This window comes from Podarcis filfolensis (genome assembly GCF_964270895.1).
Source record: "Podarcis filfolensis genome assembly, chromosome: 6".
In the NCBI taxonomy this organism is placed as follows: Eukaryota; Metazoa; Chordata; class Lepidosauria; order Squamata; family Lacertidae; genus Podarcis; species Podarcis filfolensis.
The window spans coordinates 7707038-7734629 of NC_139609.1; the positions used below are offsets into that span (position 1 = coordinate 7707038).

General features: G+C 45.7%; 1 protein-coding gene across 3 annotated transcripts; it reads right to left on the minus strand.

The window, feature by feature from the left end:
* Positions 1–2826: 2826 nt before the first annotated feature.
* Positions 2827–27344, minus strand: LOC310765938 (flavin-containing monooxygenase 3-like). 3 transcript variants are annotated; one of them, XM_083621617.1, is made up of 9 exons: positions 27066–27344; positions 25842–25979; positions 17264–17452; positions 15511–15673; positions 14590–14732; positions 11872–12071; positions 6669–7027; positions 5759–5831; positions 2827–4664 (listed from the first exon to the last, which is right to left on the minus strand). In XM_083621617.1, the coding sequence occupies exons 2-9, from the start codon at positions 25971–25973 to the stop codon at positions 4322–4324; spliced, it is 1602 nt and encodes a 533-aa protein (XP_083477743.1). In that variant the 5' UTR covers positions 25974–25979; positions 27066–27344; the 3' UTR covers positions 2827–4321. The 3 variants fall into 3 exon arrangements, with proteins under 3 accessions (XP_083477743.1, XP_083477744.1, XP_083477742.1); XM_083621618.1 differs by having other exon boundaries at positions 27061–27292; XM_083621616.1 differs by lacking the exon at positions 27066–27344 and adding an exon at positions 26418–26515.
* Positions 27345–27592: the final 248 nt, after the last annotated feature.

Sequence of the window (27592 nt, forward strand, 5' to 3'; positions counted from 1 at the left end):
GGTAGTTTTTAAAGCAACCCCATTCTTTTTTAACCTTATCTCCTGAGTGGTTTCTTATTGACTCTCATTTTGGCAAGTTCCAAGTACAGTCATACCTCGGGTTACAGCCGCTTCAGGTTGCGTTTTTTCGGGTTGCCGACTGCCGAAACCCGGAAGTACCAGAACGGGTTACTTCCAGGTTTTGGCGGTCGCGCATGCGCAGAAGCGCAACCTGCATGTGTGCAGACACACAGCTGCAGGTTGCATCCTGCACAGATCACGTTCGCAACCCGAGCGTCCACTGTCCTCGCACAGCTTTAACTGCTGTTCATCTTTTGTTCATGTTGACTCGTTTTTCCAATATTTTGCTATTAAAATTCTGGCTGCTGTTACCATCTAGAGAAACACTCTTTTACTTTAGTTTGGGATGCTTATTGTTAAAATGCCTAATAAGTGGTAAGTTCAGTCTGTAAAGGATGAGACTCTTCATCTCGCAGCTGTGAGTTTGAGACCCACATTGGGCAAAAAGATGCCTGCATTGCAGAGGGTTGGACTAGATGACCGTCATGGGCCCACCCAATTCCACCATTCTGTGAAACTTTTTCATATGCTCACCTTCAGCAAACCTCAGTGTTCAGCACCTCCTCTCACTGGACATGCATTAAAAAAATGGATGTTTTGATCTTACCTATTTTCTCTTCTGTTCCTCTTGCCACCAGCTACATTCCAACCCTTTCTCTAAACTTTGATCCCAGAATTTGCAATATCCTCTGGCCGTTGCAGGCTTGATGGCGTTAATAACCTATCCGTGTGTATAAGGATCGCTTCAATTTACCAGCACTTTCAGAGGCCTCGTTTATTCGGCAAGCGCTCCTCTTTCTGCACTTCTGAGATATTGTGAGGATTTTGCACACATAGTAAGGACAGACTAAAGGAAAGGCATGAAATAGGCCTGCCATACGTTTGGATTTCCCCGGTATTTCAAAGATGGAATTGATTTCCGCGGGGGAATTTCTGAAAGGTGGTACTTTGTCCTGGATCTTGGGCAAATCCATTTTAAAAATCACGGTTTTTTATGGCATTTTTGTAAAATAAAAGCTTGACAACCTTGAGGTTTTTCTTTAAAAAGCTCCCCCTGTCCCCCCGTTCCTCCGCCAGTGGAAGCAGGGAAGGGAAGATGGGAGGCTGGGAGGGTTCACCTGTTTCTGTGTGGGACAAGAGTTACGATCTACCTGTGAGAGAGGACTTTGCATTCTTCTTTAACTCTTTTTCTGTTTCTGTTTTCATTAGTTTGTTTTTAATTGTAATGTATTATAAAAGGTAAAGGTAAAGGTCCCCGGATGGTTAAGTCCAGTCAAAGGCAACTATGGGGTTGCGGCGCTCATCTAACTTTCAGGCCAAGGGAGCCGGTGTTTGTCCGCAGACAGCTTTCCGGGTCATGCGGCCAGCATGACTAAGCTGCTTCTGGCTTAACGGGACACTGTGACGAAAACCAGAGAGCACGAAAACACTGTTTACCTTTCCATCGCAGTGGTATCTATTTATCTACTTGCACTGGTATGCTTTCAAACTGCAAGGTTGGCAGGAGCTGGGGCAGAGCAACGGGAGCTCACCCCATCATGGGGATTCAAACCACCGACCTTCCAATCAGCAAGCCGAAGAGGCTCAGTGGTTTAGACCACAGTGCCACCCGCTCCCATGTAATGTATTATGAAAGGTCTTAATAAAATATTATTGGGGAGAGGGACCACCTGTTGCCATGGTCTTCTTCTTTGGCGATGACTTGTAGCCGAGTAAGATTGTCTTCTATGAACACGGTCTTAACCAGTCATAGTCAAACTCAGCCCTCCAGATATTTTGGGACTATAACTCCCATCATCACTAGCTAACAGGATGTGCTGGTCCCAGGGGGGAGGTTACCATGAGGTGTGGTCAGGGGCCTGGGTCGAGGGTCTGCAGACTGACCTCCAAGGGCGAAGCGGGGTCCAACACAAGCTGGGCAAGGTCGGAAACTCTGGAAGAACAGGTCTGGGTGCTGGCCGAAACAGGTCTTCAACAACGTTGCTCCCGCAACCTGGGACCGGGCTGACTGGCCTTTATCTTCTCTGAGGCCAGGGGCGGTCCCGGCCCCCAGGTGACCCGCCTCTCCTGGCCTTAAGGCGAGCACTCCTCCTGGGAGAAACCAGTTCCCTCCACCTCTCTGCCCTGAGCCTCTGAAGCTCAGGAGAGGCTGGAGGGTTACTGGACCCAGGGGGAGACTCACCTTCCCCTGACAGGGCTGGGAGAGGCGTACCTGTAGGCAATGTGTCCTCAATCACCTCCGGAGCCAGAGTGGATTCACATGGTGCCTGCTCCTGAGGATCCGGCACAGGTGCAGGCGCTTCAGATCCAAGGTCCTGCCCCAACTCAGCCGGCCCTGGAGGCGGGGACTCCCGTGCAGGCAGGGATTCCTCCGGTTCAGCCTCTGAATTGGATTCCTAGGCCATCACACAGGACCAGTGGTCAGGGATGGTGGGAATTGTAGTCTCAAAACATCTGGAGGGCCAAGTTTGCCTGTGCCTGGTCTTAACAGTGAGTCCGTAAGTGACTGTGGAGGCCAATTCTGGATCCACACATCCTTCCACAGTGGGGACATAGGTTTCCGGGCGGGAGTTGATCACAGGGTTGCCATGGTATTGCTTACGCAGATAGGAGCATGTTTTTGGTAACCAATGAATGTGATCACGGTGCTGATCACATTGTGTTCACGTGGAGCTTTGTAGAGGAGCCATAAAAATATGAGCCCTGTGCCTTGGAATGGTGTGCTTTAACACATCTGTTCCTCTCTTGAAATAAACTTTTCACAACTTTCCATGCCAGCAGTGATTTATTGGTATTTTTGAGTCTGCCCAAGAACTTTGCTACAACTTCATGACAGAGTGTGGCTTTCTGCTGCTCTTTGAATCCGACGATGTGCTTATAGAGAACAGGCCCTCTTGGGATGTGAATGCTGTATATACCATTAAGACACCAGTCTCCACTGTGCCTCACTGTCCGAAATGAAACTCAGACCCTTTTAAGTGCACCTGAAACCCCCCGAATCTTGGAACGCTCTGACACTGGTGTGCTGTGTAGCAGTATTCAGGCCCCAAACGCTATTTGGCATAGCATTATTGTGTTAGTTTTTAGGGTGGAGAGAATATGCCCTCCATGAATTACAGTGATCTTGGGAGATGAGTGGGCAAATTTGAAGCATTTGTGGGCAGCGGGTGGACGTGTTTTAAAATCTGGGGTAGATGAGAGTCCTGCCCCCCCCCCTTTTTTTGTTTAGCTACATAAAAGCCTTATCACTACTTTGTGGCAACTCCTCTGGCCACATTGTTGAGCTGGTTTCGGGGGCAGCTCCACCCCCTGGGAATTATGCTATGGCATATTGTGGTGCCACTCCAAGGGGAATTCTGCCCCAGAAATGTGGCTGGAGCACCCGCGCAGCTGCTTGAAGTTGTGCCAAGGCTGCATCTTCTTCTGTGGTAGAATAACCTCTGCCATTTGTAGGTCAAAGAACGAACCTTTCTCCTCAAATTCTTAAAATTTGCCCTTCCCAACTCCTGAAAATATCTCTTTCACAAGGGACAAATAGTTCTCCAAATGGAGACAGGATGTTCAGCCCATACGGAATGGAAAGCTGGCAACCCCAAAAGGATGTAATAGTTCATGTTTGTTCTCTGTGGCATGCTGATATTTTATACCTGCTATAAATCTAAGATGCTGCCTCTTTTCTGACAAGTTATGTGTCGGTACCAGAGAGGAACAAGGCTTGAACAGAGAAAGACTACAGTGAAAGATGGCAAAAGTATTTTGAGTATGTGTGCGAAATTGCGTAAAATGGGGAGTTGCTTGTATCAGTTCAGCTGAGAGCTGTCCCTCCAGCTCGCATACATGAGAATGAGAATAAGTGTAAAATAATGGAGAATACAGACTCCGCATCTATTATTTACCTTTGAGCAGCTTCTGTCCCCAAATCCTTTTCTCCTCAGACCAGCTAGGAATGTTTTGAGCAGGGAAAAAGGTAGTTGACAAGTAAGGCTGTGGGGAGGTGGGAGGGATGCCTTATTTATTACTACTAATACTATTATTATTACTAATATTACTGTTGTCAGTCCTTCTTTCCCGCCTTTTCTATGTGGCTTCATGTTTAACATCATGCGCACTGATTTATGTATCTCCCCTATCATCCTTCACTTATGTTTATGCATGCTATTTGCTTTGGGTCCCCCCCCCTTGCATGAAAAAGTTTACATATTCAATAAAAATGCGGCTTTTTCAATAAAAACCACACTGCATTCTGTCATTCTGAGGTCGCTCAGTTGAACATCATGAAAATGGCAAGAAGGAGAAGGGGAAGGGCGAGTATTTTGAGCATAGAAAAGAGCGGGAAAGAATTCTGGTCGCCCTTCACGGCACGGGTTCTTGTGGCCTTCAGCGTTCGGTCCCACTGCGTCAAGATGGCGTCTCTGGCTCCGTCCCACTTCCCTGGTCCCGACAAACGAAACTGATATGGACTGCAGGGGCCAAAATAAACCTGCAGAGCCAACTTGGGATCTGTCAGGAAGAGGACTGGAATGTTGGGTTTCACACCGATACTGGAGGCGAGTTCGTCCATGTAGACAACGTAATCTGTTTGTATGGTATCGCTCTGGCCGTACCTGAAAGGAAAGGAAAGGGGACATTTGGTAGATGTATTTCAAGCAGAGCAGGAAAAAGGCAGAAGAAAACTGTCAGGAAACTTTATTCCTATGTGGCTAAATTGTGCCATCTAGAACGTCTGGGATTTTACACACCCTGCAATGAACCAAGTCCTTTGCTTCTGAATAAGAAGTGAAGCTCATTGAAAGAACTCTGTGTCTAGTGGGAATTGGCTAGCTCTTCTGACATGTGCATGCAAAATCATTTAGGAGATAAATTTTCCATAATTTTCTGATTGGCCATGGATACCAATGATGCAATGGAGTAGAGTTTGTGACTGAGGCAAAAATCCAACATAGCTAAATTAAAGCATAAAAGCCTACAAAACCAAAAAACGTATTAATTGTAAAAACACAGCAGCAGCCTAAAACACTCGACAACAGTGATTATCCCTCATCCCCTTCAAAAGCTCTGTTACCTGGGGTTATGGAGCTCCACAACACAGGGGCCACTGTTGAAAAGTTCCTCTCCTTTGTGGCTGCTGAGGGCTTCTCCATACTTTCCCTTCCTCTGCTCTTTCCAGGCAAGGCCAACAATTTAAAGTTCCATGTCTAAGAACCCTTTTCTTTTTTGCTCCGGAGCTTTCCCCATGAAAACCCGCTCTTTAAAGCTCAATTGGAGCAAGTCAGTCTGCGGAAAACCCCAATTGCCGTTTGCTCCGACTGAGCTCTAAAGAGCAGTTTTCGCCAGGGGAAAGCAGTGGGACTGGTGTGGGTGAGCCCTTCACCTCGCATAGAGTTGGGACAGATAGTGACCTAAGAAGGCAGCTTCATATAGGAACAGCTGGTCCTTCAGGGTTGATGCTTTCAATATTTCCAAGAACGTTTTTTGTGATCTGCATGGAGGACCAGCTGAGGCAACTGTAGCATATATACATGTGGACGACGGACCGATTGAAGCATATTGTAAATTTTAGCATAGAATCCTCAAACCACCTTATTGCAGGAAATCAAAGAATCCTTTAAAATGCAGGGAGATAGAGGAGTTTCCTCCCAGGTGAGCAGAAAACTAAAAACAAACAAACAAAAATCTAATATGTGTACTTAAAACTCACCATTTGAGCTTTTTCCCCATTTTCTCATCTATGTCATCCATCATGCTGCTCTGTGGAGGCAGCTTACATAAACCTGAAAAATAAGAAAGAACTAATGATCCCCTATGTCCCTTGAAACTCACTTTCCCAAATACAAACAAACTTATGCACAAAAACACACCAATGTGCATGCAATCTGGAATACCCAGGTGAAGACGCATAATAGGTTACTGGAACATAGGAAGCAGCCTTATACTGAATCAGACCACCAGTCTATTTTTTTGAAGGGAGGGGGAGTTAAATGCAGGGGGGGACTGTTAAAAGTCCCTTCTCAGTGCTGCATGCCCAAATTTGTTTGGTGGCTACTTTTAACTTTAGGTAAAGGTAAAGGGACCCCTGACCATTAGGTCCAGTCGTGACCGACTCTGAGGTTGCAGCGCTCATCTCGCTTTATTGGCCGAGGGAGCCAGCGTACAGCTTCCGGGTCATGTGGCCGGCATGACTAAGCCGCTTCTGGCGAACCAGAGCAGCACACGGAAACGCCGTTTACCTTCCCGCCGGAGTGGTACCTATTTATCTACTTGCACTTTGACGTGCTTTCGAACTGCTAGGTTGGCAGGAGCAGGGACCGAGCAATGGGAGCTCACCCCGTCATGGGGATTTGAACCGCTGACCTTCTGATTGGGAAGTCCTAGGCTCTGTGGTTTAACCCACAGCACCACCCACATCCCCACTTTTAACTTTAAGCAACCAAATAAACATGGGAGATCTTGAACATGGATCTCCAGATTAAGTCAGCTTCCTATGTTCATATTAAAATGGGAGACAGTGGCTTGTTTATTGCCACCTAGTATGTTAACGGAAGCATTGAGATTTGAAACAGGGGCTTCCAGCTCACAGGTCCGTTACTTAGCCATGATGCCGTGCTCACCTTTAAACACTCTCACGGCCCACCGGGCCTGAAGGTCTGCGGTTGGGATAGCTGCCCCAAGCGACTGGACTAAGCCAATAACCGCCAGGGTGGGTTTTTCCAGCAGAGGAGGGACAATGCTTTTGTACAAGGTGACTTGGTCATTCCTGCATTTGATGATGGACTCGTCCTCCATGAATGGGTAGGCAAAGCTGTAGCCCGTTGCAAAAATGACATAGTCAAGGCCTTCCTGCGCAGTGCCATCTTGAAATATCGCAGACGTTTCCCTGAACTCCTTCACATTTGGCTTAACAACCACGGTTCCACATGCGATGCGGCTCGGGAGGTCATCGTTGAAGACAGGCTCCTTGCGCGAGGTTCTGGAGTAGGGAGAGAAGAAGAAGAAGAGGAGGAGGAGGATTTGATATCCCACTTTATCACTAAGGAGACCCTAAGGAGTCTCAAAGCAGCTCACAATCTCCTTTCCCTTCCTCCCCCACAACAAACACTCTGTGAGGTGAGTGAGGCTGAGAAGAAGAAGAGGAGGTGGAGGAGGAGGAGGAGGAGGAGGAGTAGTAGTTTGGATTTGATATCCCGCTTTATCACTACCCGAAGGAGTCTCAAAGCGGCTAACATTCTCCTTTCCCTTCCTCCCCCACAACAAACACTCTGTGAGGTGAGTGGGGCTGAGAGACTTCAAAGAAGTGTGACTGGCCGAAGGTCACCCAGCAGCTGCATGTGGCGGAGCGAGGAAGCGAACCCGGTTCACCAGATTACGAGTCCGCCGCTCTTAACCACTACACCACACAGGAGAGAAAGAGAAACCAGAGCCAGGGCTGTAGGCTAGCTCCTGGAAAGTGACATTTTCCACTGTAAGGGAGACAGGCATTGTGCTGCTCGGTCGTCCCATGGAAGATGGCCTTTTAGTGCTCCCAGAAGTCAGCTCCACCTTTTGGGAGGGGCTGCTTTGCGGGCAGGAATCCCGGTCCACGCAGCGACCCAGGAGTGGGCGGAGGAATGCTGCCCACATCAGTGGGATCCCCGGCCGTGTCACGCCCCCGGCCAGCCAATCGGGTTTGCCTGGGGGCGTGGCTACGCCTGTTTAAATTGTGGCACGGGACATAAAATCCACACGGAAACACATCATTGCTTGTTTTAACTCACTTGTGGGAACAACTCAGAGGCTTTGAAAGAAGAAAGGTTAGCAACACAAAGAATTAGAGGAACCATCGGAAGTGACTATGAAAGCAGTAGAAGTATGAGATGATCAGAACCCTCCGAACTTGAAGCATGAGAAGTCCTCTTTAAAAAATTTATAATTTGGTAGAATATTAGGATTATTTGATATGTATATGTATAATTTGGAATTTTTAATGTGATTTGATTGGATTGCTAAAGTGGAAAATTTAATAAAAATGAATTTGAAAAAATAAATAAATTGTGGCACGGCCAGGGAAGCAGCCTCCTTTTGCCTCCATTCGTTGTTGTTCCTCCGTCTGCCCCTCCACATTAAGGGTATCCCAATAAAGGGATCCGGGGGTGTGGTTCCTGTCCAAAGCCTGGGCGTGGGCCATGCCACGTCCCCAACGGTGACCTGGGGGTGCTCAATTGATGTACATCATAGGGCTCCCCCTTCCAGTGGTTGACCCTTAGGAGACTTCCTGCAGTCAGGCAGGAGTCAGGATTTAGTCTTGCTTCACCCAATTGCCTAAGCCAAACTGCTCATATCTGTAACCCATAAAGTTGTGGCCTAATTCATTCCATTAACCAATATACTTGTGATTGTGTATTTATTTTGGGGGGAGCTAGGGGGTCCGGGGCCTCGTCATGCAAGCTCTCCTTCTCCCAGTAAAAAGTGATCTTTTTACTTTTAAAGAGGGGCTTAAAAGCATAATCCAGACAGGCTCTCTTCTCCCCCAACCCAGGTTAAGAAGCCATCTGACCTGGAAATGAGTGCTTGGTGGTTGTGGAAAGGAGTGGAGTGCAGCTGACCTCATGGCACCCTGGGAAATTTCTCTTTCATCCAGAGAGTAGGTAGGTACTGAAGAAATCAAGTATCTTTTGCAATTTGGCTGCAGTTTATTCCTACATCTGTGCTGTGGCTCATGCAAAAGGCCCAAGAACTAATGTGGCAGAATACTACTCTTCTGATTTGGGATTACCTTGGAGCAGGTCCCAGCCACCCAGAAAGCGTTCCTAAAATCACTCAGGATTTTTGCATAGGGTCAAAACAAGTTCTGAGAAAAACAAAAACAGTGGTTCTCTAGCAGTTGGGGATTGAAGTGAGTTTTGTGGCTGATTTGAACTATGTTGGTTTGTTGGGATTTGGCAAGTCAGTCTTAAGACATTGCTTGTAGGGTATGTTTTCCTGGTTGGGTTCTGGCCAATATGATTTTTCTTCTTCTTTAGAAGTTTCTGTGAGCACTGGCTATTCTCTTCTAATCTCAAAGTTTGTATAAAGTTGACAGCTTGTACAAATCAAATTCACTTCAGAAGAGCATTTGAAATATTTTGCAGTTCTGCCACACCTCTTACTTGGCTATTTACATAAGAAAAATAATTCTTAATGTCTTTCCAGGAAAAGATAAGTGTTTGTTGCTTGATCTCATAAATGTTCTTGGCTAGAATATTGACTGAATATTTCGTTATATAATTGTTTTGTTAACAACTATATTTTTTCTAGAGGGTATGAAGGTTATAATTGCCCATAACATAAAACCTAGATTCCACACCCACATGTCCCTTCGTGGTTTCTCATTTAGCAGACCTTTGTCTTGCTTTATAATTTTTATTTTCACTGAATGATTATGTAATCAAGTCGTTATGTACTGAGTTGAATAGGATCCAAACTGCAGCAGTCTGATTGGTCCTAGAACAATAGGATCCAAAAGGCAGCAGTCTGATTGGTCCTAGAACAATAGGATTCAGAATGCAGCAGTCTGATTGGTCCTAGAACAATGCAGCAGTATGATTGGTTGGCAGGAACCACCCAATCATGCTCCAGATAGAAGTGAATCCACAACCTGATTGGCTTACAGTAGAATTCCGGAATTAGACAATCATGTGCAGCCCATTGTGTAAAAAATGTATATAAAGCAGATACCTTGAGGGGACTTTCATTCATTCCTCCTCACCACTATGAGCTGAATAAAGAGCATGAAATCACTTTGCAACTCTGAGTATATTTCACAAGTTTTCCAGAATTCAGGTGACAAGCCTCCAGCCAGAGTCAAAGCGGCCTCTGGGCATCAAAAGTTTTTAACGGCACAAAATACATCAACTTTGCTGAGTTGTTCTCTTATGGGTACATCTTTTTCTGCACCAATCATCTGCTGCTGCAGTTTTGCACTTATAATGCAGTTTTAATTAATGTACTGTTATAAGGGGTGGGGGGGCAAATCTCCCCTAAAAATAACAAGAGGTAAACAGCAGAATGACTCAGCCATTAACCCAGGTTTCCTCAACCTTGGCCCTCCAGATGTTTTTGGCCTACAACTCCCATGATCCCTAGCTAGCAGGACCAGTGGTAAGGGATGATGGGAATTGTAGTCCCAAAATATCTGGAGGGCTGAGGTTGAGGAAGCCTGCATTAACCCATTAAGAATGCCATTAATAGAGACTCCCTGGGCCAGGCAGAAAATGGGAAAGCCCTTCCCTGAGGTGAGAGATAGTTAGCAGAGACAAAAGGCCAGAGTTTCGGGATGGATGGATGGACAGAATTGCAGTGGGGGATGAGGTAAGTGAACAGGGAAAAAGGGTGTCGCTTTTGCAGTCTGTTTTATGATGTTTGGAGTCTCTTGGAATCTGAGGCTACAGCAGTGGGAGGAATAGGACCCTCTTGGCATGTGAATGTGTTGCACTGTCTCCAACTAGATGCAAGCTGTATATATATGTGTGTGTGTAAATAAGCCATATATCATAAAGACACTACAGACTCCACTGTGCCTCATTGTTGGGCACGACCAATGCACTTCAGAGAAAAAGTTACAGATCAGATAAGCCACGTTCCTCAAAAACCCCTCTTCTCAGCTGCCTTTCTCTTTGATGGATGAAAAGAAACAGATTAAAGTATCTCTCAGGAAGGGAAGTAGCTGGGGGAAGATTCTGAACAAAACAATGGGTGGCAAAGAAAGTTTCCCCCACCTCTTCCAGTTCCTTCACTCAACCTGAAGCTACAAACACCTCCTTTAGAAGACATCCCTCAGGGACACACAGCCACAAAGCTGCGGGTAATTAGCTGCTCTGGTTTAATACGATTCTGCTTTGCAGGGTTGTTGTAAAGAGATTATCACAACATCCTGTATGTGAAGTGCTTTGCATGTTCAAAAGCGGCATTCAAATGCTCCAGGTCATTTCATTTGCCCACCAACATGGGGTTTGGCTCCAAATTGTTTGTGTTTTTAAAGCTAATCAACCTACAACCTCTTTGGGGTAACTGTGCCCCTGAAGGACCAGGTGCGCAGCCTGGGAGTCATTTTGGACTCACAGCTGTCCATGGAGGCACAGGTCAAATCTGTGTCCAGGGCAGCTGTTTACCAGCTCCATCTGGTACGTAGGCTGAGACCCTATCTGCCTGCGGACTGTCTCGCCAGAGTGGTGCATGCTCTGGTTATCTCCCGCTTGGACTACTGCAATGCACTCTACGTGGGGCTACCTTTGAAGGTGACTCGGAAACTACAACTAATCCAGAATGCGGCAGCTAGACTGGTGACTGGGGGCGGCCACCGAGACCATATAACACCAGTCTTGAAATACCTACATTGGCTCCCAGTACGTTTCCAAGCACAATTCAAAGTGTTGGTGCTGACCTTTAAAGCCCTAAACGGCCTCGGTCCAGTATACCTGAAGGAGCGTCTCCACCCCCATCATTCTGCCCGGACGCTGAGGTCCAGCGCCGAGGGCCTTCTGGCGGTTCCCTCATTGCGAGAAGCAAAGCTACAGGGAACCAGGCAGAGAGCCTTCTCGGTAGTGGCGCCCGCCCTGTGGAACGCCCTTCCAGCAGATGTCAAACCAATAAACAACTACCTGACATTCAGAAGACATCTTAAGGCAGCCCTGTTCAGGGAAGTTTTTAACGTGTGATATTTTACTGTATTTTTGGTTTCTATGGAAGCCGCCCAGAGTGGCTGGGGAGGCCCAGCCAGATGGGCGGGGTATAAATAATACATTATTATTATTATTATTATTATTATTATTATTATTATTATTTAGTTTCCAATATTACCTATTAAGTGGCATCAGGCCATAATTCTCATGTTTGAACCATCTGTTCATTTGCTTCACATACAACCAGTCACTGATGGCTGTTGGGAGGGTGTTCCTGAGGAAGGTTTCAAAGCGACTGATGACCACCATGTCCCAGGGATAGCCGTTGTCCCAAACACGACTCATGACCCAGGAGCCACTTCGAGAGCTGAGATAAACCTTTAAAAACAGGTAATAGACAAGGCAAGAGACACACACGAAAGAGGCTCATGTTACCAAACATCATTCTTGTGTAACTTCTTTCCCACTCCATTCAACGGAGCTTGCTCATGAGCAAGCTCAGATGATTGCGTCCTGGTAAAGTGTGCCCAAAGATTGCAAAATGATTGCAGCAGAAGTCTCCAAAGACTATTCTATTTCAGTGTTCTAGCATGAACATATTTTACCCGTTTCAAGAGACAGATGGTGGTATAAGCCACACATGGAAAATCCAGTTGTTTTGGGACTCCAACTCCCCTCTGGGTCTAACCATCATGGACAGTGGTCGGGAATCGTGGGGATTTAGTCCAACAGTGTCTGAATGGCATCAGGCTGGCTAACTCAGTAGGCAATATTGGGCTAGACACACATAGTCTGACCTGATATAAGATAGTTTCCCAAGTTCCTTCCTATAAAGGTAAAGGGACCCCTGACCATTAGGTCCAGTCGTGACCGACTCTGGGGTTGCGGTGCTCATCTCACTTTATTGGCCGAGGGAGCCGGCGTACAGCTTCCGGGTCATGTGGCCAGCATGACTAAACCGCTTCTGGTGAACCAGAGCAGCACACGGAAACGCCGTTTACCTTCCCGCCAGAGTGGTACCTATTTATCTACTTGTACTTTGATATGCTTTCGAACTGCTAGGTTGGCAGGAACAGGGACCGAGCAACGGGAGCTCACCCCATCGTGGGGATTCGAACCACCAACCTTCTGATCGGCAAGTCCTAGGCTCTGTGGTTTAACCCACAGCGCCACCCGCGTCTATTCCCTCACCTGCTCTACAGTTCTGTAGTGCAAATATGCCCTTCATTTGAGCACCTGCTAAAACTCTTCTGCATCTTCCCCTACCCTCCGGAGCAGACTTGGAGAGGGGAGGAAAGGCCCATGGCTCAAAAGTAAAACCTGATAGGATGCTACACTGGGTACAAGCTTCCGTTCAGGAATCTGGGATGTGGAACCTGTGGCTTTTCAGATCATCTCGCTCTACAGCTTTGATCATTGCTGGCCATTGGCCATGTTGACTAGGGCCAAGGGGGGTTGGAAGTGCAACGGCATCTAGAGCACCACGAGTTTCCCATCTCTGTTCTCAACATTTGTTTCAGCATGAATTTATAACCTTTCAGCCTGACAGGGAATAAGGAACTGCCTTACCTTGAGCCAAAGCAAACCCAGTACAGTGGTACCTTGGGTTAAGTACTTAATTTGTTCCGGAGGTCCATTCTTAACCTGAAACTGTTTTTAACCTGAGGTACCACATTAGCTCGGGACGCGGGTGGCGCTGTGGGTTAAACCACAGGGCCTAGGACTTGCCAATCAGAAGGTCGGCGGTTTGAATCCCCGCGACGGGGTGAGCTCCCGTTGTCCGGTCCCTGCTCCTGCCAACCTAGCAGTTCAAAAGCACGTCAAAGTGCAAGTAGATAAATAGGTACTGCTCCGGCGGGAAGGTAAACGGCGTTTCCGTGCGCTGCTCTGGTTCGCCAGAAGTGGCTTAGTCATGCTGGCCACATGACCCAGAAGCTGTACGCCGGCTCCCTCGGCCAATAAAGTGAGATGAGCACCGCAACCCCAGAGTCGGTCACGCCTGGACCTAATGGTCAGGGGTCCCTTTACCTTTACCTTTTACCACATTAGCTAATGGGGCCTCCTTCTGCCACCACCACCGTGTGATTTCTGTTCTCATCCTGAAGCAAAGTTCTTAACCCAAGGTACTATTTCTGAGTTAGCGGAGTCTGTAACCTGAAGCGTATGTAACCTGAAGCATATGTATCGGTAAGCACTGTATTGCCTACTTTGCCCCAATCTTTCCAGTGCTTCTTGAGATCTCTTAAAACTGCAGGTGATGGGGATTGCACTCCAGACCTTATGTAGCTGCATAGGTAAAAAAGGTAAAGGACCCCTGGACAGTTAAGTCCAGTCAAAGGCGACTATGGGATTGCAGTGCTCATCTCACTTTCAGGCCAAGGGAGCTGGCGTTTGTCTGCAGACAGCTTTCCAGGTGATGTGGCCAGCATGACTTAACTGCTTCTGGTGCAACGGGACACCGTGACAGAAACCAGAGCACACAGAAATGCCGTTTACCTTCCCACCACAGCGGTACCTATTTATCTACTTGCACTGGCGTGCTTTCAAACTTCTAGGTTTGCAGGAGCTGGAACAGAGCAACAAGAGCTCACCACGTCATGGGGATTCGAACCACCAACCTTCTGATCAGCAAGCCGATCAGTGGTTTATACCACAGCACCACCAGTGTCCTGCATGCAAGACATAGGATTCATCCCTTCTCCATAACCCCACATTCCCCACCCCACTAACTAGCGCCTGCACAGCAGCCAAAACCTAAGCATTTCCAAGTCCATTAGACTCAAATGGGGCACTTAATATTTCTCCCACTGAAATCGACGGGACTTATAAGTGCTTACCCTTTGGCTGCCGATTATTAAGCAGAATGAGACCTCCCAAGCGCCGTGGGAGAAGGTACCTGCGAGGCTGTGGCACTCAGCTCCACAGCAATGTCACAGCCGGAATTCCCAAGGCCAATCACCAGGACTTTCTTCCCCTTGAACTTTTCGGGTCCCTTGTAATCCCGGCTATGGAAAACTCTGCCCTTGAACTTCTCTATCCCTGCGCAGAAAAGTGGAAAACGAATAAATGTTTTAAACAAACAAAGACTTACAAATGGATCTTGTTGGCATTAAGGCACTGTGAACTGCAAGACTTTATCATCTGGGCTCTTGATGACTTTGGTAGCACAACTGTTAATTTCACAAGTCCTCAGACAATTATTCAAAGCCTGCAAAGTGATCTCGTAATAAACTCTAGGCCAGGCATAGGCAAACTCCGGCCCTCCAGATGTTTGGGGCTACAATTCCCATCATCCCTAGCTAACAGCACCAGTGGTCAGGGATGATGGGAATTGTAGTCCCAAACATCTGGAGGGCCGGAGTTTGCCTATGCCTGCTCTAGGCTGTATTTGTTTGTTTCGCCCTTGTCATTAGCCTAACTTGAATCCTTCTCAGTGACAAGAGCGAAACAAATACAGCCTAGAGCAGACACTCTTTCCATTTTCTTGCGGTGGCGATGGGTGTGTAGCCAGACTTGGACATTTGGGCACTTGAGGTGGGAAATCTGAAACAGTGCCATTGCTGTGGTAAAATATAGTAACAAACGAAACTGACCCCCCTGAATGTGCTGCATGAAGTAACCACTTCATTTGCCTCACCCTTAGCCCAGAGGAACCTTCAACAATGCCTGAAGTCAACGTGAAGTCAACTGGACTTTACCTCTGTCCTCCACTGAGAGATAGTAAAAGGCATAGAGGCCTCTCACACCACAGCAGTTTGTTAACTGGAGCTCACATTATGTTTAATCATTTTTATTTTTATTTTGTATTGTCACTTACCCGGAAAGCTATTCGTTGGAATATTCGGATAGACATGATGTCCGGAGCAAATCATAACAGCATCAAATACGACTGATTCCACCTTCCCATCCTTTTCTATTACGACTTCCCATTGGCCAGAAACAGGGTAATCCGGGCGTTTCCTAATTTTACTCACAAGAGTCTTTGAGGAAATGTTTGAGAAAGTGTATCAGCCTGGTTTAGGCTTGAAAGGTAGACATAATTAAGTAGTGAGTCCAGGGTCTGATTTACCAGAAAGGGCTGTGTCAGGCAGGGCTTATCTAAATGTCACCTGATTGGAGTAAGGGATTTGACAAAAGAATCCTGCATCAGGATCCACACTCTCTTCCTAGTCCTGCGCAAGCTAAAATGCAACCCCCCTTTGGCAGAAAGGCCAAAAGCAGCAGGACAGAGGAAAAGAGCACACAGACACAAAAGTTTAGCCCATGGCAACCATGCTGATGGATTATGGGCTGAACTTGCTCTTCCTGCCTCCACACACAGAACCTTCTGGAACCATGTAAACACGGCTTCCTGTAGAGAGATTGCTTCCATCTTCAGATATTTCTAATTTGGGTGCTGCCTGTCTGTAGGTCTGCTGCTTCTAAATTAACCTCAGCTTAGGCCTTTCCTGTTGGAATGTTCAGGGAGGCAGGAGAGGATATATTGCTTGATTATAGCCTTTCCAACTTGTGTAAACAAGTTCACAATTTAGCAGAGTAACGTTCCCCTTTTTAAACTCATAGCGGATGCATTTGCTCAGGCTCACTAACGCCTCTATAATAACTGTTCTGGTATTTTCCCCTTATTCCCTCATAAAAGATAAGACACAACACAGTTTTCTATAAAAGTACACAAAGAGTTTACTCACATTCTGTTCACAATCGGATCCCAGAAGGCAGACTTATCTTAGAAAAGTAACATACACCCGGAAACTATCTCATAAGGAGACAGTCCCTTTGTTCTCTCTTGGCTGGAGGCCAAGAGAGCATCTTTGGCCAAGCAGATGTTGCTTCTTTGACAAAAGTAGACACACAGAGAGAGATGGCTGCCCTGCCCTGCGCTTTTGTCCTTACCTGCACAGGTGAGGCCACACCCACCTCTAGTCACATGCAGAGGAAGTCTGTGCCAGCCCAGAAGGAAACAGGAAGTTTACCTGCTGCCTGGACAAACATTCATCTCCATGTGTAAACATGTTCACTCTAGGAATGTTGTACTTGACTGCTCTTGTGTTTCACATCCCCCATTTCCTCCATGCTTTCCAGGCACAACCTGCACTTTAAAGCTCCATGTCCAAAAGTGCTTTTCCCTTTCCTTTTTTTTTTTTGCTCTGGAGAGCTCCCCACAAACACCTGCTCTTTACTGCTGAATTGGAGCAAACGACAAACTGTGGAAAATCCCACATTGCCATTGGTTGCGCTTCAGCTTTAATGTGCTCCAGGGCAGAAAAGAAAAAAGAAATAATATTCCAACATGGAGTTTTAAAGCATGTGTTTGCAAAGAGAAAAAGCTTACATGTGGATAAGCCCTTAGCAGCTGTCCCATCAAGCTCTGCTTTTCAGCACCCTGGACCTGGAGAAGAGAGCCCAGATCATGGATGCTGACATTTTTATATGCTCTGGAGGAGCTGTTTGCACTCTTGCAAAATGATTTGCCCTGCTGGGGCTAATTCTTGTATCCACAAATAATTGTCATGGCACACAAGCCCCACGCATACCCACAATCTCCTATCAGTTAGATTGCAATTTCTTACCTTAAACTTGATGTATTTGACAAGATCGAAGTGTTTGGCATACAACTGGATATATTCTTGAAGCTTGGAGTTGTGCATGTAATTTGGAAATTCCTCTGGGAAAGGGAAGTCTGGGAAGCACATCATTTCTTTGCAAGAGTTGGTGAACACAGAGTGATAAATACTGGCTCTGCCTTCCTCTGTAGACTCCTAATGGAGAAGGAAAGACAAAGCATGAACAACAGAAAATAAGCACAGCTTCAGGAGGTGAAAATCCTTACACTTAACGTGCAACTGGGATGTTACATGCCCAGCTTTGCTTCCAATACAATACAGTAGATTTCTCACCAGAAGATGAAGGTACTAATGCTATTCTAGGCTGCATCAACAGATGTTGTGAACCACCCTAAGATCTACAGATGAACAGCAATACACAAATTTAATATAGAAAATATATATAAATAAAGTATAGTGACCAGATCAAGGGAAGTAATAGTACCACTCAGTTCTGCCTTGGTCAGACCACACCTGGAATAAAGTAAAGGTAAAGGGCCCCTGACAGTTAAGTCCAGTCACAAATAACTCTGGGGTTGCAGCGCTCATTTCGCTTTACTGGACGAGGGAGCTGGCTTTTGTTTGCAGACAGTTTTTCCGGGTCATGTGGCCAGCATGACTAAGCCGCTTCTGGTGAAACCAGAGCAGCGCATGGAAACGCCGTTTACCTTCCCACCAGAGCGGTACCTATTTATCTACTTGCACTTTGACGTGCTTTCGAACTGCTAGGTTGGAGGGAGCTTCGACCAAGCAATGGGAGCTCACCCCGTTGCGGGGATTCGAATCGCCGACCTTCCGATCGGCAAGCCTGAGGCTCAGTGGTTTAGACCACAGCGCCACTCTGGAATACTGTGTCCAATTCTGGGCACCACAATTTAAGAAGGAAGTTGACAAGCTGGAACATGTACAGAGGAGGGCAACCAAGATGACCAAGGGTCTGGAAACCAAGCCTTATGAGGAACAGCTAAGGAAGTTGAGTATGTTTAGCCTGGGAAACAGGAGACTGAGAGGAGATATGACAGCCATCGTCAAATATCTAAAGCGTTGTCCTTTAGATGGAGCAAGCTTGTTTTCTCCTCCTCCAGTGGGTAAGACCAATGGCTTCAAGTTACAAGATAGGAGATTCCGACTAAACATCAGGAACAACTTTCTGACAGGAAAAAGAAGAAGAGTTTGTATTTGATATCGCACTTTATCACTACCCTAAGGAGTCTCAAAGCAGCTAACAATCTCCTTTCCCTTCCTCTCCCACAACAAACACTCTGTGAGGTGAGTGAGGCTGAGAGACTTCAGAGAAGTGTGACTAGCCCAAGGTCACCCAGCAGCTGCATGTGGAGGAGCGGGGAAGCGAACCCAGTTCACCAGATTACAAGTCGACCACTCTTAATCACTACACCACACTGGCTCTCCAGTAAGAGCTGTTCAACAGTAGAAAAGACACCCAGAAGAGGTGGTAGATTCTCTTCCTTGGAGGTTTTTAGCAGAGGTTGGATGGCCATCTGTCATGTATGATGTACTTGAGATTCCCGCATTGTGACGGTTGGACTAGAGGACTCTTGGGTTCCTTCCAACTCTACAATTCTATGATTCTAATATTCTATGCTGCCTACCTCCTTTCAAAAGTCCAGAACAGATCAGCGGTGAACGGTTGGGATTACATTACACTTTCCATCAATTTTTCCGTAAGTGCCCAATGCAAGTGGACACCTTGCTTTTTGGGAAGTCCCAGATTGTATGTAGAGAGCCTACACATGCCCAGCTGGCGTACATTCTGAGCATACAAAGGGGATGCACATTGGTCAAGTCAGGTGTGGGAACAGCAGGCACAACCTCCTGCTCCCCCTGTGTGCTAATAATAATAATAATAATAATAATAATAATAATATACCCCGCCTATCTGGCTGGGCTTCCCCAGCCACTCTGGGCGGCTTCCAACAAAATATTAAAATACAGTGGTCTGTTAAGCATTAAAAGCTTCCCTAAACAGGGCTGCTTTCGGATGTCTTCTAAAAATCTGGTAGTTGTTCTTCTCTTTGACATCTGGTGGGAGGGCGTTCCACAGGGCGGGCGCCACTACCGAGAAGGCCCTCTGCCTGGTTCCCTGTAACTTGGCTTCTCACAGTGAGGGAACCGCCAGAAGGCCCTCGGCGCTGGACCTCAGTGTCCGGGCTGAAAAATGGGGGTGGAGAGGCGCCTTCAGGTATACTGAGCCGAGGCCATTTAGGGCTTTCAAGGTCAGCACCAACACTTTGAATTGTGCTTGGAAACGTACTGGGAGCCAACGTAGATCTTTCAAGACTGGTGTTATGTGGTCTCGGCAGCTGCTCCCAGTCACCAGTCTAGCTGCCGCATTCTGGATTAGTTGTAGTTTCACATCATGCTGCTAGCTTGTCTGTATCTGATGTAGGGGAGCCCTACATGTTTCCATCATTTGTTTGTTTGTTTGCATGCATGCATGTGAGGCAGGGACTCTTGGCCACAGGAAGGAGGAACGGTTGAGACAACCCACTCACATGTGCTTTCAACATGTTATGTGAACCTCTCTAGAGAGATCGTATGCAGTGCTGCAGCATTGGGGGGTTCCAGTGAAACCAAAGGGCCTATGCTACTATATGTAGGAGTAACTCAGTTTGAAGAATTTGGAAATCCTAAGCCATATATTGTCATACTTTGGTTCATAAACTGGGGGGGGGGGAGTTCTCTTGTGGTGGTGTTAGAAGGGGCGGTCAGTACACTTACAAGCAGGGTGGATAAAAATCAATGATTTTTTTAAAAAAATCAGATTTTTTTATTTAAATTGGATTTTTTTTAAAAAAATCGGATTTCTTTCATTTGAATCGGATTTTTAAAATAAAATACTTTTGGAGGGAAAATCTTTCTAAAGATAGTTTTCCATTTAAGTTACATTATATTCCAAAGGCTATTCATCAGGAAATAAGGATTTGGTTTAAGTTTTTCATGTGTGCTAAAACTCAGTCTAAGGCTTTTGTTTTGTTTTGTTTTTTAAAAAAATAGTTTAACCATATCAGTTAACAAACATGGATACGTATGCTATAATGTTACTGTTTCAGTTAAATAAATTGTTTAAATTGTTATTAAGGAAATGATTATTTTTCTCCTTCCACTAAAGTAGAGCAGAAAAGTTGTCCAAATATAAACAGTGAACTCAGTGAACTTATTAAACCTCACAATAATTTCATAAGTATCTGTCAATGTATTTCTAATAGTATAACCAAATCAGTAATTTTTGATATAACTGTAAAAACTACTCTGAAAATTTATTATTCCAAAAATGAAACCTTCATCTGGTTGTAAATATTAAGATTATACCAGCAAGAATGAGTCTTTCTGTAAAATAATAATAATGATGATTTAAATCAAGTCTTACTGACTAGTGATTTAAATAGATTTGATTTAAATCAAATCCACCCTGCTCATTCTGAAGCAGGCAGAGGGTTCCTCCTCACATCTGCCAGGACCTGAGTGAGTTAAATGTCCCTGGCAGAGGAACTGCATTGATCCACGCTAGAGCTACACGCCCTGTAAAAATGTTTGCAAGCAGGGTCACGGCCATGCAACTGCTGACCCCAGCTTTACCTTCCCCCACAACAAGGCTCTAGTGCAAACAGCTCAAGCCTTGATGACGTCGCTTTCAATGCTTACAAAGTTGAGCAACAGGATGACTGTCCATCTCTAGTCCCAGGAAGAGCTAATGGCATTTCTTTATGTGCAGGAGGATTCAAGACGATCCTTTTCTATGGCTGTTCTAACGCCAGCTTTGGATCAGTGCCCCAGTGTGGAAATCTTACATGAAACTGCAGGCTACCCAAGCACACTTCTGTCTGAGGACTTCCCCACGTTCTCATGGTGGGCTGGGTGGGGCAGAAGGAAGGGGACTCAAATAAAAATTAAATTAAAAATAAATTAAAGACATTTTAGTGGCATTAAGGCAATTGCCACTTTGGAAGCAATCTAAAGATTAAGGCAAACTATTGTCTAGGCAGGCAGTTTTTCCGTGTTCTCTTTTCTCGGATTACTCTTCTGTAAATAGTTAAGAATGGTTATATAACAGACAAAAAAAAGCAGTCTATTCACAAGCAAGGAAAAAGGAGAAACCCAGGTGCTTCTCGACTGCTTCTTAACTACACTCTAATTAGCAGGTAAAGAGGCTTATGTGATTTTTGTGGCCTCTCTGGGAATCCTCACAGCAGCCAGAGCACATTTTGCTTTTTATTTTATTTTATTTCTGCTTTAAAAGGAGTATGGGTGCCAGGCTCCCTTAAATTCCTAGCTCAAGCGGGTGTTAGAATTTGGTGGGGGTTAAACCAGATGCCGGGACGTGGGTGGCGCTGTGGGTTAAACCACAGAGCCTAGGACTTGCCAATCAGAAGGTCGGCGGTTCGAATCCCCACGACGGGGTGAGCTCCCGTTGCTCAGTCCCTGCTCCTGCCAACCGAGCAGTTTGAAAGCACGTCAAAGCGCAAGTAGATAAATAGGTACTGCTCTGGCAGGAAGGTAAACGGCATTTCCATGCGCTGCTCTGGTTCGCCAGAAGCTGCTTAGTCATGCTGGCCACATGACCCGGAAGCTGTCTGTGGACAAACGCCGGCTCCCTCGGCCAATAAAGCGAGATGAGCGCCGCAACCCCAGAGTCGGTCACGACTGGACCTAATGGTCAGGGGTCCCTTTACCTTTTTAAACTGGATGCCAGATTCCTAACCCAGCTTCCTGTGTTCAGGAACCCACCTGGGGTGATGGGTCATTAGGAGAAGAAAACAAAAACAAAAACATGACAACCGTTAGTAAAGTGAAAGAGAGGGGGCTCTGCACCAGACAGCGAATGGGAGGGAATCCTCGCTCAACTCAGAGTTAGTATGAAAAGAGACACAAGATTTACCCACTTTGGAAGAATGGCAGATGAAGGTGATGGACTACATGGAACTGGCGGAAATGACTGGCAGAATCCGAGACCAGGGAGAAGAGTCGGTGGAGGAAGATTGGAAGAAATTTAAAGACTATTTACAGAAACATTGTAAAATTAATGAATGTTAGAAGGATGTTGGAATGATGTTATGTGACTTTAGCAGGAAGGATATAAAGGATTTGGGAAAAACTGACTGTTAACTGGTGAAAGGAGGGAAAGTAAAGCTACATTATACTAAGATAAATTACAGGACTAAAATTTGAAAAGATGGAAAGGATTTGCTGAAATAGATAATCAATCTAGAATACAAAAAAGGGAGGTGTGAGGAGGTCAAGGAAATAAGCTAATGAAAGATAAGTAATGGGAAGATTTGTTGTATTTTTCTTTGTTTTTTCTTTATTGTTTAATGGATTTTATTTTTCTGTTTTTTTCCCTTTGTATTTTATCCTTTTTTCTTTACCTATTGTGATGTGTTGTATTGTTTTCTGTTTAAAATGATGTTTTTTACTTTTTCTTTTTGTACCCCTTAAAACCTCAATAAATATTATTTTAAAAAAAACAACAGAGTTAGTATGAAAAGAAAGGCAGAGTTTGAGGCAGAGTTGAGAGTTGGCTGGAATGTGACCTGTAGGATAGAGAGGGCCAGAGCAATGTCTGATTTCTGTTTGAATCCAAGGCTGTGGCTATGGGAGAAACAGGACCCCTTTGAGTTGTCAAGGCTGTGAACCCCTCCATCGCAGACTCAAGTTTTATATATGCATAAATACACCATATATCCTAAAGACACCACAAAGACGCCTAGGACCCTCGTACCTACGGGACCGCCTCTCCTGGTATGTCCCACAGAGGACCTTACGGTCTTCAAATAAAAACATCTTGGAGATCCCAGACCACAGGGAGGTTAGGCTGGCCTCAACCACAGCCAGGGCCTTTTCAGTACTGGCCCCGACTTGGTGGAACGCTCTGTCACAAGAGACTAGGGCCCTGTGGGACTTGACATCTTTCTGCAGGGCCTGAAAGACAGAGCTGGTCCACCAGGCCTTTGGCCAAGCCACAGCCTGACCCCCTCTCTCCTCCTGTAATCTTTATAAACTCTAGCCATTAATTTGATTCTGAACTGATTTTAGAATGTATTTCAATTAATTGACTGTGATTTTATGTAAATTGTGCTATTTTTACTGTTGTTAGCCACTCTGAGCCCGGCTTTGGCTGGGGAGGGCGGGATATAAATAAATTATTATTATTATTATTATTATTATTATTATTATTATTATTATTATTATCCACTGTCCCTCATTCTGAGGAAACCCAATGCAGAATCATAGAATTGGAGGGAACCATGCTGTGGGTTAAACCACAGAGCCTAGGATTACTGATCTGAAGGTCGGTGGTTCGAATCCCCACGATGGGGTGAGCTCCCGTTGCTCGGTCCCTGCTCCTGCCAACCTAGCAGTTCAAAAACACGTCAAAGTGCAAGTAGATAAATAGGTACCGCTCCGGTGGGAAGGTAAACGGCGTTTCTGTGCGCAGCTCTGGTTCGCCAGAAGCGGCTTAGTCATGCTGGCCACATGAGCCGAAAGCTGTACGCCGGCTCCCTCGGCCAATAAAGCGAGATGAGCGCCGCAATCCCAGAGTCGGCCACGACTGGACCTTTACCTTTACCTTATGAACATACTTTAAACAAACAGGCCTCCAATAATAGTAATAGTATTAGCCACCCATCTGACTGGGTTGCCCCAGCCACTCTGGGCAACTGAACCCCTGGATTCACTTAAAGAATAAATAAATTGGTTGTTATATTGATATATTGGACACTTTTCAATTTCTAGTATGTGAAGGTTAATCTTAGGGACAAGTTACTTAATCTTGTTAGAAGATCAACCATTTCACATCTGACTTCTTTCACAACTCTTGGGTGGATGCCAACTGGACCCGATGATTTGTCTTTTTTATTTTATTTTGTTAGTATGGCCTAGGACTTCATCTCCCTGTTGCCACTATTTGACTCCATGGAGGATAGAGAAGTATGTTTAACACATCACAATACCTAACCTATAAATATCATCTTTTACTCTTTTGCTATTGAAATGGAAGGGTACATTTTAGAAACAGTTCACAAAACAGCTGCTCAAAATGCTTGCTTATAAGAATTTGTGGAATGACTCTGGTCATACTGAGACGGTCAACTTTTATTGCAAACCATTCCACTTTAGATGGCAGGTTGGGCCCACATGAGTGAATAGTTCTCTGCTGCTAAAATCCCATTCACATAGAAAACTGCTAGGAAGAAGAGGTCCCACCGAGTCTTCTCCCTGACATACTAGCTTTCTATGAGCAGGGACTTTTTGTATACTGGGGGTCCTGCAGCCTGGACCCCTGGCACAGGTTTAAAATGGAGACCTAGGCCTATTTCAGGTGGAGAGAGGCAACAGTTGTTTTCAGAAAGTTGGAGGCAGTTTGAAAGAAAGATTATTGCTTGTATACCAATCCCACTTTCTTCCATGCTAAACAAGTTTTGCAGGGGTTTCAACGGTCTGTAAAAGAAAGATGTATGTTCATCATGAGAAGCGCTGCCTCTCTTAAACTGGAAAATGCCTTAAAACCACATGATTAGAAGCAATAAAGGTTATTCCGGGTTTTGCAACAACCAGCCTTGAGGGCAATAGTCACATTGGCAATGCTATGAAATTCCCTGAACTTATTAACTGTTCTCAGTTGATGCCCGGCCAGTTATGCATTTTACCCTCTGCTGAACTGCTGAACCGCAGCAAAGGTTTCTTGTGTTTGCAGACTAAAGTGACTCCTTGTGCCTTTTTAATCCCCACCAAAAATTGTCCGATGAATCTGGCGCATAGCACAATAGATGGCAAAATAACTCATAATAACAGAACAAGCAACACTTAAGAAGTTTCTTCCGTGGGTTCCTCCATGTTCATCTCCCCAAATTAATTTTTGGAAGTCAAATGCACCTTTCCAACAAAATGAGTTGTAAAACAGGTTCACATCTTTTATCAATCAATCAAGCTGACACATTTTTACAACTAGATATCTGTGGCGCTGTGGTCTAAACCACTGAGCCTCTTGGCCTTGCCGATCAGAAGGTCGGCGGTTTGGATCTGCATGATGAGGTGAGCTCCCATTGCTCTGTCTCAGCTTCTGCCAACCTAGCAGTTCGAAAGCACACCAGTGCAAGTAGATAAATAGGTACCACTGCGACGGGAAGGTAAACAGTGTTTCCGTGTGCTCTGCTTTCCACCATGGTGTTCCGTTGCACCAGAAGCAGTTCAGTCATGTTGTCCACATGACCCGGAAAGCTGTCTGTGGACAAATGCCAGCTCCCTCGGCCTGAAAGCGAGTTGAGCAGCACAACCCCATAGTCTCCTTGGACTGGACTCAGCCGTCCAGGGGTCCTTTACCTTTACAAGTCAAAATCTCTAAGCATGATTGCAGCTCCCCATGTCTTGTGATTAGATCTAATACCAAACCACATCAGGTCAGATCCGGCCAGCCAAATAGGTTGGGATTGCAGGCTTCAGTCATAAGGAGGGAAATATGTAACAAGCTACAAGACCAGCACATTCAGTGGACAGATGGGACATTTGTCCCTGAATACACACTCACCGTGAACCGCCACAGTCCCCCAATGCCATCGCTCCTCTCAAAGCAGGTGGGGTCCAGTCCTTCATCTAGGCAGCATTTGATGGATGCCAGTCCACTCACTCCTGCTCCAATAACTGCTACTGTTTTTACCATGGTCACCTAGAACAGGGGGAATTGTATAGGTCCTTCCTCAGAACCAGTTAAAATCATAATCATCATCATCAACACCTCCCCCCTTTATTTCATTAAAGAATAGTACAATAAAACACAACTTCAGCATATTCCGTTTGCCCCAGTGATGCCCACCCACCATTATGACTCATTTGGTGTACCAGTGTAAACTCCCCATGAACCACCCACCCCTCTCTGTTTTCCCCCACCCCAAGGACTACTTGAAATCATTGGGAACCAATAAATCTAAAACAGATGAAATAGAAAAAAAGGCTAAAATAAGGGGAAGCAAAAATACAGAGAAGAGAAAAGAAAGTGTATCTCCTTTGCCATTTTATATGCAGTATGTTATGAGTCTCCAAAGATGCCCCAAAAGGAACTTGGGCTCCCATGCTAAATGATTTTCCAAACCCCGACGCAACTCACAACCAAAAAGCTCGTCCTTGCCTCCGTGAGCATTCACACACACCCTTGCAAACCGGGACCATACACTCACAGCATGAATGCAAAGTTTCCCCACCTCTTGGAAAGCCTGTCCTCCTGACTCTAAAACGACCAGCGATAGTTGGCATTCCCAGCCTGGCTAGGCTCCCAGTGAGCTAGCTTCCCACAACTGCAAACATGTCCTGCACCATTTCTTTAAAAAATAATTTTTATTTAAAAAATTTCTTAGGTTACAAAACGGTCTCTTTTCTTTTCAGGTCTTTTCTGCAGATCAGTTCCATTCAATGTGAGAAACGGAGGAAAGTGCCTCAAAAAGTCCACAGCAGAGCAAGGCTTGTACTCCCCTCACATTTTTGGTATTAGGGTTAGGCTACCCCTACTCAGGCCTAGAGATGCCATGGGCTTGGAGAAGCCCCTGTGGCTACAGGGCTTTGAAACACGAGCATCTGTACAAGCAGCAGAGCTGCTTACACGAACCTTGCCCGTTCCTCCAGCTGCAGCCTGTTAGGGCTGTAAGTACAACAGAATGAGGATTTGGCAGATACAGACTCAATGAGTCTGGGGAAAGATGCTGCGATTCTCCCCCTGCCAATTCCAGCTCTACTTATGTTGCCACTAGTATCACCTTACTTTTCCTTGTTTGCTGCTCCTCTTCTTCCAGTCCTGTCAGCTCCCTGTCCGCATGCAAGTGGGATTCGCTAGAGAAGGCAAGACTTCTCCCTCTTAGCTTTGGAAATGTGGGAGGAGTTTATTTGAAAGCCAGGAGGCACGACATACATTATCCGGGCTGACTCTGGTCTTATATCCATTCCCTGTCCTCAGGGAAATGTTGGTTTGGATAGTAACTCACTTCCGCCTTAAGTCCTGTATAGGCGTGTTCTAGCGCTGCCATATTTTGAAGAGCAAAAAAGAGGACAGATGTGCCGGGATACATTTATAGCTAGGCCGGGGAGCAGAGGGGGGAGGAAGAAAAAAAGCAGTACTAGCGTGTGTGTGCAGTAAAAAACAAAAGGTGTATGGAAATATTTAATAATGGTAATAAAAATGAAAGTTAAAAATAAAAATGAGGGGGCAATAATTAAGAGGTGTCAGTGAAAGCAGAGTAGAAAGAGAAATGGAGAAGGGAATTAAAGAGAAAAGGAAGGGGGGGGAATGGC